Source organism: Chelmon rostratus, chromosome 21, assembly GCF_017976325.1.
Source record: "Chelmon rostratus isolate fCheRos1 chromosome 21, fCheRos1.pri, whole genome shotgun sequence".
NCBI lineage: Eukaryota > Metazoa > Chordata > Actinopteri > Chaetodontiformes > Chaetodontidae > Chelmon > Chelmon rostratus.
In genome coordinates this window covers 42,778-53,776 of record NC_055678.1, presented here as the reverse complement: position 1 = coordinate 53,776, position 10,999 = coordinate 42,778, and the positions used below count along the sequence as shown (strand labels likewise).

The window sequence follows — 10,999 nt, the reverse complement described above, 5'->3', positions numbered from 1 at the left end:
ATTATTTTTATTATGATACTCAAGTTTTCATCTTCTTTCTTATTCATCTTCAAATATATTTTACAGAGTCAATTCCACCTCCAAATTCTTATTTTCTATTTGCTTTATTTTATTTTGTCATTGCATTTATAGATTTTTTTTTTCATTGATTTGATTTCTCTTCTCTTTGAAGCGTGGGAGGAAACCAGAGCACCTGGAGAAAACCCACACAGACATGGGGAGAACATACAGACTCCACGCAGGAGGGCCCACCTCCTGTGAGGTGACAGTGCTAACCACTGCACCACCATGCTGCCCTTACATTTATAAATATGAATTATGAATGTATAGTAATCATTATACATGGATTCATAATTCATATTTACACATTATTACATATTTAGTTGAGCTTTGACAGTCCAATCCATTCTTATAGTTTAAATTGGAGCTGAAAATTGTCTTGTTTACATCCTGTCCTGGTTAGGAGTAATGAGGTACTGTCCATTCAAGGTTGCTTGAGGGCTCCAGCAGGCTGGAGACACACTCCAACAGGTTGTAGACATGGATGGTTGCATTTGGCTCACAGAATGTTGGCCATGACACCCATGCCAACAACAGTAGTTACAGCCATGCCAACACAAAAAGCAAATTTAGCAGAGCAACGCCACAGGCTTCTGGTCTGAACCCGAGCAGCTGGATTCTCCAGGACGACCTCATCTTGAAGGTGAGCCACCTGAGCAGTCTGCTTCTGATTTGTTTCAACTGGTCTTTTCTCAGTTTCTTGCTGCTCAAGAAGTTTGACACACAGTTTTTCATTCGCTGTCTGTTTTTGGTCTATTTCAGATTCAAGCAGGGCCATCTTGGCACAAATCTTCTTATCCTGCTTGCTCAGATCCTCGACTGCTGCCACCTCCATTGTCTCTTTCAGGTGCTCTAACGTGGCTACCTTCTGTAACAGCTCATTTTTATCCCTGTGGTCTTGCTGAGCCACCTCTGCATGATGCTTAAGGTCACGCACTGTGGTCTTCAGCTGTCTAATCTCTTTGTTTTGTTTCTCTAACAGAGATTGAAGGCAACACAACTCATCGGCCATGGATTCATTATCCTGTCTAAGTTCTTTGTTGTCTTGGTGAAAATCACACATGTCGTTGGTCAGACTTTCAATCAGATTGCTTTTGTCTTCAATCTCCTTGTTTTGTGTCTGTTTCAGAGACTCAAGGGAAGACAACTCATCGACTACACGATCATTTTCATTTCTAAGGAATTTGTTGTCTTCCTGAAGCTCACGCACCTCTTCCATCAGACTGGCAATCTCTCCTTGTTTTTCCTTTGTCAGAGATTCAAGGTGGCTCACCTGAGCAGTCAGGCTCTGATTTTCTTCAGTTAGTCTTTTCTCAGTTTCCTGCTGCTCAAGAAGTTTGACACACAGTTTTTCATTCGCTGTCTGTTTTTGGTCTATTTCAGATTCAAGCAGGGCCATCTTGGCACAAATCTTCTTATCCTGCTTGCTCAGATCCTCGACTGCTGCCACCTCCATTGTCTCTTTCAGGTGCTCTAACATGGCTACCTTCTGTAACAGCTCATTTTTATCCCTGTGGTCTTGCTGAGCCACCTCTGCATGATGCTTAAGGTCACGCACTGTGGTCTTCAGCTGTCTAATCTCTTTGTTTTGTTCCTCTAACAGGGATTGAAGGCAACACAACTCATCGGCCATGGATTCATTATCCTGTCTAAGTTCTTTGTTGTCTTGGTGAAAATCACACATGTCGTTGGTCAGACTTTCAATCAGATTGCTTTTGTCTTCAATCTCCTTGTTTTGTGTCTGTTTCAGAGACTCAAGGGAAGACAATTTATCCACTACACGATCAATTTCATTTCTAAGGAATTTGTTGTCTTCCTGAAGCTCACGCACCTCTTCCATCAGACTGGCAATCTCTCCTTGTTTTTCCTTTGTCAGAGATTCAAGGTGGTCCACCTGAGCAGTGGGATTTTCATTCACAATCTTCTCCGTGTCCTGAAGTCTCTGCAATGACTGAACTTTTTGTGTGAGCTCAGTCTCCTTGCCTCTCTTATCTTTTAGCTCAGAGTGAAGCGCACTTACCTCTGACTGGAGGTTAGAGTTGTGCTCCTGATAGCGTCTGTTTGTCATTTCCAGCTCATGACCTTTTTGTAGAAGCTCCATGACCTCAGGTATTTGTTGCTTCTCTGTCATATGTAGTCTGTGCGATTCAGAGACAGAAGAGGAATCGCACAGAAGCGTGTTTACATTATGGTCAGACATTTTTAATACAGGAAGGAAGTTGTTCGCAGCCATTGAAATAGAAGATTTATCAGCCATTAAAGTCGGTTCAGATAAAAAAATAATTGGAATAATTGAATTCTCCAGGACGACCTCATCTCGAAGGTGGCCCACCTGAGCAGTCAGGCTCTGATTTTCTTCAGTTAGTCTTTTCTCAGTTTCTTGCAGCTCAAGAAGTTTGACACACAGTTTTTCATTCGCTGTCTGTTTTTGGTCTATTTCAGATTCAAGCAGGGCCATCTTGGCACAAATCTTCTTATCCTGCTTGCTCAGATCCTCGACTGCTGCCACCTCCATTGTCTCTTTCAGGTGCTCTAACGTGGCTACCTTCTGTAACAGCTCATTTTTATCCCTGTGGTCTTGCTGAGCCACCTCTGCATGATGCTTAAGGTCACGCACTGTGGTCTTCAGCTGTCTAATCTCTTTGTTTTGTTCCTCTAACAGAGATTGAAGGCAACACAACTCATCGGCCATGGATTCATTATCCTGTCTAAGTTCTTTGTTGTCTTGGTGAAAATCACGCATGTCGTTGGTCAGACTTTCAATCAGATTGCTTTTGTCTTCAATCTCCTTGTTTTGTGTCTGTTTCAGAGACTCAAGGGAAGACAACTCATCGACTACACGATCATTTTCATTTCTAAGGAATTTGTTGTCTTCCTGAAGCTCACGCACCTCTTCCATCAGACTGGCAATCTCTCCTTGTTTTTCCTTTGTCAGAGATTCAAGGTGGCTCACCTGAGCAGTCAGGCTCTGATTTTCTTCAGTTAGTCTTTTCTCAGTTTCCTGCTGCTCAAGAAGTTTGACACACAGTTTTTCATTCGCTGTCTGTTTTTGGTCTATTTCAGATTCAAGCAGGGCCATCTTGGCACAAATCTTCTTATCCTGCTTGCTCAGATCCTCGACTGCTGCCACCTCCATTGTCTCTTTCAGGTGCTCTAACGTGGCTACCTTCTGTAACAGCTCATTTTTATCCCTGTGGTCTTGCTGAGCCACCTCTGCATGATGCTTAAGGTCACGCACTGTGGTCTTCAGCTGTCTAATCTCTTTGTTTTGTTCCTCTAACAGAGATTGAAGGCAACACAACTCATCGGCCATGGATTCATTATCCTGTCTAAGTTCTTTGTTGTCTTGGTGAAAATCACACATGTCGTTGGTCAGACTTTCAATCAGATTGCTTTTGTCTTCAATCTCCTTGTTTTGTGTCTGTTTCAGAGACTCAAGGGAAGACAATTTATCCACTACACGATCAATTTCATTTCTAAGGAATTTGTTGTCTTCCTGAAGCTCACGCACCTCTTCCATCAGACTGGCAATCTCTCCTTGTTTTTCCTTTGTCAGAGATTCAAGGTGGTCCACCTGAGCAGTGGGATTTTCATTCACAATCTTCTCCGTGTCCTGAAGTCTCTGCAATGACTGAACTTTTTGTGTGAGCTCAGTCTCCTTGCCTCTCTTATCTTTTAGCTCAGAGTGAAGCGCACTTACCTCTGACTGGAGGTTAGAGTTGTGCTCCTGATAGCGTCTGTTTGTCATTTCCAGCTCATGACCTTTTTGTAGAAGCTCCATGACCTCAGGTATTTGTTGCTTCTCTGTCATATGTAGTCTGTGCGATTCAGAGACAGAAGAGGAATCGCACAGAAGCGTGTTTACATTATGGTCAGACATTTTTAATACTGGAAGGAAGTTGTTCGCAGCCATTGAAATAGAAGATTTATCAGCCATTAAAGTCGGTTCAGATAAAAAAAATTATTACAGTACTTATTCACTCTTTGTCTTTTACACGTCCACAAAATCCTTGTAATAACACAAAATCCTTGTAATAACAGTTTGTTGTTTCTGAAATGAATCCACCTGAAATCATATCTCAAAGTCATACTGTTTCAAAGCTCCATGTGACGTCACCTGTGCCTTTGATGTCTCGCACCTTTGATCAGCGGTGTCGTTGGCGCATGCGCCGTAGAATGACATTCTAACTGCAAAATGCAAAAGAAAACTTGTGATAAAAATACAGGCGTAACATTTATGACTTTATAACACGTACTTCGCTGTGTTTTATTCAACGTCTTATTAACGATGGGTCATGTTTCAGATACTGTACACGTCCGTCCTGTTTGTCGCCAGAATCAGCACCCATCTTTCTCTGTGCAGAGCATTTGGGTTTATGTCATTTCCTCAGCGAGTGGATCGTGGGTTGGCTGCTGCTCTGTTCACAAGATGACACGAGATGATGGCTTCGGTTTTCGCGAACCCCGCGGCGCGGCCAGACAAGCGTGCCCTGACCAGTGCGTCGGGAGCGTGCCAGACTCACTTTGGATCATTTTGTGGCCTGCCTTGGCACACCTGTGGTGCGGTTCGGCACGTTTTGAGATGAGAAAGAAACCATTATCGTCTAATGCAGGTGAGTGCGTTAGCGGCTGCGATGATGACGGCACCATCCACTGCTTTCATCCCGTAAAAACACAGATCAAGTGATCAGTTCAAATAATATAAATTGTTGATACTATAGGTTTTTACTTTTATCTGTAAGAATAAATCCCACCAATTGATTTTTTTGCAAGGTTTCTAGCACACACACACACACACACACACACACATATATGTGTGTGTATACACATGTAGATACTGTATACATGTTAATTAAACAGAAGCTCCCTGCGCTCTCCAGGGACTCCTCCTTCTTAAACTCTATTAAAGAAATACAACATAGTCATATGTCAACAGTCTTCTTGTCACTTTGGCATCGATATGTATCCATAAAAATCAATCACTGTACTGTATTTCCAGATGTAGCAGAGAGGCAGACTGCAGCCTCTCCAAAAAGTAGGTCAGCTCCTCCCCTTTCCCAACCCCTCTAAATTGGCAGCCTACGTAAGACACCTGTGGCATGAAGGCTGCCCTTTCTCTTTGTCTGTGCATGGTGGCTGCCACATGGTCATGTCTCTGAGGTGGGTGATGTGGCCTGCAGGTCATTTTAGACTTTTCTTGTGACTTTTATTTTAACAGAAGCATTGTGAGCATATATTGTTTGTGTTTGGTAGTTTGCTGTCTGTTGTGTACTGATGGCCTGGTCGCCGTGGTCTCCATTAAAAGGTATTTGAGGTTTGTTAACTTTTTCAACAATGTTTAACTTCCACAAACCCCACAACATGTGTTAACACTGTTTGCCTCTTTTGTAGTGGTGACTTGTTCCAGACTGAGGACATCCGGGTAACTGTAGCACCTGCTCAGACACCATCAGCTGCTGTTTTGTTTTGAATCTGTGTATCATTCGTTCTTTCTATTTTCAATTGGCAATCAAAAATGAAAAAATAAAAGTGACAGATTATTTTGTTTTTCGTTTTTTTAATCTAACTCGAAAAACGAAAAAATGCTTGGTTTTTAATATTTCAATTTCAGGATCAGCTCAAAAGTACGAAATGGAAAAACGGGCCACAGGAATGAATTTGATTTTAATATTTAATTGATCGGGTGTATTTGACCCCGGAAATGGCTCTGTGCGCGGCAGTTCAGGTAGTGCAGCAGGCAAGACTACATGGCAGCGCTGGCAGAGTCCATCATCTACATACATAATCTAATCCGTCCTTACATTTGCAACTTTACCAGCCGACATCTCAGCAGATATTGTGTGTTGCGCTGCGTTTTTTTTGCAAATGGGAGTTTTCTTTACAATGCCGGAGATGCAGAGCACAGACTGTATGCAGGACGGTGAGAAAAGTGTGCCTCGCCCTGAAACGGCTTTTACCAATCTTTGTCGTTTTCCCTGGACATAAACCCGTCAGAGTCATCAAGGGGAGTTCCACAGGATTGCAGGTGAATGATGTAGAGATCAGTTAAATGAATTTTAAATTATATTTGGTTAATGACGTGCTGCAACCTCAGACTGGGATTAGTAATTTTAATTTCTTTTAGGATTTCCCAGTGTGATTGGCTGCATAGCTGGCACACATATCCACATCACAGCTCCTGTGTGAATAGGAAGTCCATTCACAGCATAAATGTGCAGGTACATGTAGACTGACTGTTTCAAAATGTTAGACTGCGTCATAGTTAAACATCTGTCATTCTCTGCACTGTCAAGATCATATGTGATGCCGGATACATGGACCTGAGGGTGACCCCTGCGAGGGCCTGTGATATTATTGTGGCTTGTGTTGTTCTTCATAATGTTGCTACTATTAGAGGAGAGCAACAACCTGCCCTACATATGGACAACCCTGATGATGACCCCTTCCACCTGCCAGCTATGCAGGATGGCAGAGCAGTCAGAGACACCATATGCCAAAATCATTTCAGAGATGAAGTCACCATCATCACCACCACCACCACCACAGCAGTCAAATAAATCAATAATACACATTTCATTTGGTCTTCTTGATTTCCTACAAACACAAGAGCTTGTTTAGTTAATGTTCAGTTTTTTGTATTTTTATCAGGAGATTGTGTAGATTTCTTTTGCAGGTAACTGGGAAAACATGAGGACATTAAATGATCCAGTTGCACACAAATTCCACAGACTGAACCTCTGCTGTTTACTGAATATTCATCTCACTGTGTCAATCTGTGCAGTGGAAGTTGAGGGACCTTCCTGCTGCTGCCCAGCCATGCTCTGTTAAAAAGGATGAGAATGTGTTCATACTTCAGTGTAGGCTAAATGTCACACTCTATATTCCACCAGAATGTTAATAAATGTAAATGGGAAGGCAACTATCAGTAACATATGAAGATGTTACCTCTATAGCCCTTTCTGGATCTTCCTCTGTGAAGGCAGCAGTCAGAGTTTCGTTGTAGTCTTCATCCTAGATGAGTGATATGTTTCAGTATACTTAAATGGACCATTTTGCAAAGTCTTTGGAGTATTGCCTACTTACAGTTACAAGGTCTGTTGTGGCTTGCGGTGGCTCCACCAGGCAGACAGTACCATCAGAATCTGTTGGGACAAACAGAGAAAAAAAAGACATGAAAGGAAAATAAATATTTTTATGAATGGGCTTTAAAATATATATATATATAGGCCAAGGCATATTACATTTTATGAAGGCACTTGTGTCTTGGGTGGTGGTCTCAGAGGATGAACTCCCTCCAGGGATTCCCTCAGCCACTGGCCTTCCTACTTTCTGGCTTAGGGCCAGCTCCTCTGCCTCAGTTGGAGGTGGCGGTGTTGGGCCACCACCCGTTCTACATGCATCTGCCTTCTTTCTGTTGGCCGTGTAAAAGTCTGTGTTAGTTTAAATATAGGCTTTATTAATTAACATAACATGATATAGATGAGAACACTTTTTTTTCATTTTTAAATTTTATTTCATTCGTTAACAAAATACAAAACATTATATGAACACAATATAACCAATTTTACAATGAAAGGGAGCAGAAAGAAGAAAAAAACATTTATGTGTGTGAAAACAGCATTATGTTGGGGATAAAACAACTGCACAAACAGCCACTTAATATTTACTTTACAATGTAAAACATGATCAAAATGAGGTAGCTACCTCCATGAGATCATGCAGAGGTCTTACCTGTTTGAACCATGTTTTTATATTTCATTTTAAGCTGCTGCCAAGTGCGCTTCTCCCCCGCGCGATTGCACCTAAATGAAATAAATTAATAGGCGACCATTCAAGCAGTTTTGCCCTGTAATATTATTGTGATTTCAAAGGACTACATTTATACTCACGCATTGACCCGAGCAGCAAGGTTCTCCCACGCCGTCTCCCTCTCCTTCGCAGCTGCAGCGGTGTTGGACTTCCGTCTAAAAACGTGTTCATATTCGCTGTATGAGCGCATTAAAATGTCTAATTTCCAGTGGCGTGAAGTAGGCAGCCTTCCGCTTCCCCGTTGCCATGGTGACTCCTCAAATCGGGGTTCCATTGATGCTGTCTTTTGATAGTTGTGGTGCACGCGCTTAACTCCAGGTGAACCTACTCTGAGTTAACACACTAATTCAAATCTGCTGTTGTGGAATCGATAACTCAGAGTAGATCAACTCAGAGTTCAGGGTTACACTCAGAGTTTGGTCAACCTGCTTTGTGAAACGGACCCCAGATCGATAGATTGTTGTGACTAGCAAGCTAGCGTAGCTATGTTTGCTAACGCTCACTACAACACTTCCGGGTCACGTACATCCAACCAATTAAATATTAAAATCAAATTTATTCCTGTGGCCCGTTTTCCCATTTCGTATTTTTGTGTATTTCGTAACAAAATAATCTGTCACTTTTTTATTTTTTCATTTTTTATTTTTTGTTTAAATAATCATTAATAAATAACTTCTGATTTGCTTTTGAACCACGTCTGTCTGTAGTGCTCAAACCTGTGTTTGCCTTACTGTGTAGAACTGGGTAAAACTCCTTGGGTGAAAGTCCCTAGGTGGCGTTGTCTGGCTTGCAATTTGTATCATTCTGTTACCGCCCCTTTATAATATAAAAGTACCACCACCACATTGCCACACATACAAACATTAAAGAGTTTGGATTTAGTTGCCTTAACTCAGTATCAAATTCCATTGGTTAGCTGCGCTAATTTAGTGGGAGATGATTGTGGGAATGAGAGGCAAACCGATTTCTCACTATATGCAGTGAGTTAAGGTGATATGCAGGTTGGTTAATCTGCTACAAGCTGAATTTCAGACAGTCATTACGCTGTTTATTCACTGAATCAACAGGAAAAAAAATCGAGTGTGTTCACTGAATGGATTATCGGTGACTTTGCTGCATCCTTTTTGGTCTTAATGCAGGATGCAAACCAATCAACACTGAATATTACTGAATGCCGTATACAGATAAGTCAGATCTCACAGCAAGTTATTAACTCTGTGTACCAGTCAGAGACTAAAGGGGCAATCCCTTAAAGTGTAAGAGTGCATTAAAAAGGCACTCGACATAGTATTTTACCTCCATAAAGTGTAAAGGAATAGTGAGAGTCAAAGCAGCAGGGCCCCAGATGTCCTGACTTTTAGTCCTGAATATGAGTCAAACTCCAAAAACACAGCATCCTACTTTTCCCATGATGCAACACAGTGGTATCTTTACTTAATACCTTCCTCCCAATGTCTGTCAAACGCCTCGCCTCCAGTTTGTAATATAGGATTTTGTTGTATCAGTGCCCAAGTCCAATGTAACCCTGGTGACATCACTTTGACATCATTAGGGTTATTTTCTCACCCTTGACGAATCTCCTCTATGAGGAGGACACACACACAAAAACACTTTAATTATTTTATTTAGGGTGAAAAATGGTCCTGATTGATGTCCTGAATTTCAGTCTGTTGCCAGCATTGTTCACATCTGCTCTTCAACCAGAAGATGGCAGTATTAGTCCATACTGAGACGCTCACGTGGGGCTCCAGTTCATCACTAACCCAGGTTCTGATCCAACACACTAGTTAACCAGGTCCTGTGTTTCTCACGGCTCCGCTGGGGACATTTTGTCCTCGTGCCGAAGGGGACTCAGCTGATGTCACTTTTCATACGTGGCTGGAGAGCAGTTTAGCTCGAAGCTGTTCAAAGCTTGTGATGCTGTCTTTGACAACAAATAACACTCCCTGTGGGTCAGCTTAGCATGGCAGCTGGTTGCCATAATGCATATCATAATACACCAGATCTGTTTGCACTCACAAGGCCAGTCCCCACTGACGTGTTCAAAAAGACTGGATGTAATACTACAGAGCAAATCCAATCATGTGGCACCTGAATGCATTGCAATACCTGAAAGTACACAACATGCATACAGCTTGAGCTAAAACACTGCACCGGTGCAGAGTAAAAGCAGTAGTAGTACATCTGTGAGCCATCTGAAGCTGAACAGAAGAAATGATCAGTTGCTGAATGTTGTTGAACAACAATAAAATGTGTTCTCTTAATTGCATTATCATTATTTTAATTTGTAGTTGTAGCAAGTGGTTGGAAGAAATTCCATTTACTTAACTACTTAAGTACAATTTTGTGTGTCCACTTTTGCTTTTGTTCCTTTGAGTATATTTTGATGCTAATACTTTTGTACTTTTACTGAAGTTAAATTTTGAATGTAAGACTTTTACTTCTAACAGAGCATTTCTACACTGTTGGTACTTTTACTTGATCAAATAGTCTCACTACCTCTTCCATCACTGACAATAGGAGCAGTAGCAGTAGTAGAAGTAGTCGTACGCAGTAGTGAAAGTAGTAGTAGAAGTAGTAGCAGCAGCAGCAGCAGCAGCAGCAGCCTGCACCTCCTGAGGAGATGGAGGTCCTTCGGTGTGTGCAGACCCCTGCTCAGGACTTTTCCTGACTCTGTGGCAGCCTCTGCTATCCTCTGTGCCGTCGTCTGCGGGGCCCCGGGCAGGACAGAGCGGGACAGGAAGAGACTGAACAAGCTGGTCAGGAGGGCCGGCTGTGTCCTGGGATGCCCACTGGACTCTGTGGAGGAGGTGGGTGAGAGGAGGCTGCTGGCCAAGCTCACAGCCTTCATGGACAACAGCTCTCACCCACTGCACCGCACTGTAGAGGAGCTGAGCAGCACTTTCAGTGGCCGACTGAGGCCCCCCACGTGCAGGAACCTCCACCTGCACCTTCTGTGAACTTAACATTTAAGTGCACACACACTTACCTGTCAGCTGAATCTCAGTATATATATTGTAGTATATTTTCAGCTGTTGTTGGTATATTTTATTGTTTTAGTATATTTTTATTGTCTTAGTATATTCATTTCTGGTATATATTCTTTTGTTTTTGCATTTCCGCATATTTT

The 10,999-nt window shown here is 42.2% G+C and overlaps 1 protein-coding gene and 1 long non-coding RNA gene across 2 annotated transcripts; one reads left to right on the top strand and one right to left on the bottom strand.

Moving 5' to 3' along the window:
* Positions 1-559: 559 nt before the first annotated feature.
* On the bottom strand, positions 560-3,871 carry LOC121625231 (restin homolog). The gene is made up of 2 exons (XM_041963313.1): positions 2,466-3,871; positions 560-2,198 (listed from the first exon to the last, which is right to left on the bottom strand). The coding sequence occupies exons 1-2, from the start codon at positions 3,869-3,871 to the stop codon at positions 560-562; spliced, it is 3,045 nt and encodes a 1,014-aa protein (XP_041819247.1).
* A 776-nt stretch (positions 3,872-4,647) lies between these two features.
* LOC121625391 lies at positions 4,648-5,349 on the top strand. The gene is made up of 3 exons (XR_006007905.1): positions 4,648-4,673; positions 5,060-5,220; positions 5,314-5,349. It is a non-coding gene; the product is annotated as an uncharacterized LOC121625391 (long non-coding RNA).
* The last annotated feature ends 5,650 nt before the right edge of the window (positions 5,350-10,999 follow it).

What these genes read in the sequence shown, in the direction of transcription:
- LOC121625231 (XM_041963313.1), bottom strand. Translation starts at nt 3,871, where the DNA reads ATGACAGAGAAGCAACAAATACCTGAGGTCATGGAGCTTCTACAAAAA. An exon ending in CAGACAGCGAATGAAAAACT is followed by an intron (nt 2,199 to 2,465) that starts GTGTGTCAAACT and finishes TGAATCGCACAG; the next exon opens with ACTACATATGACAGAGAAGC.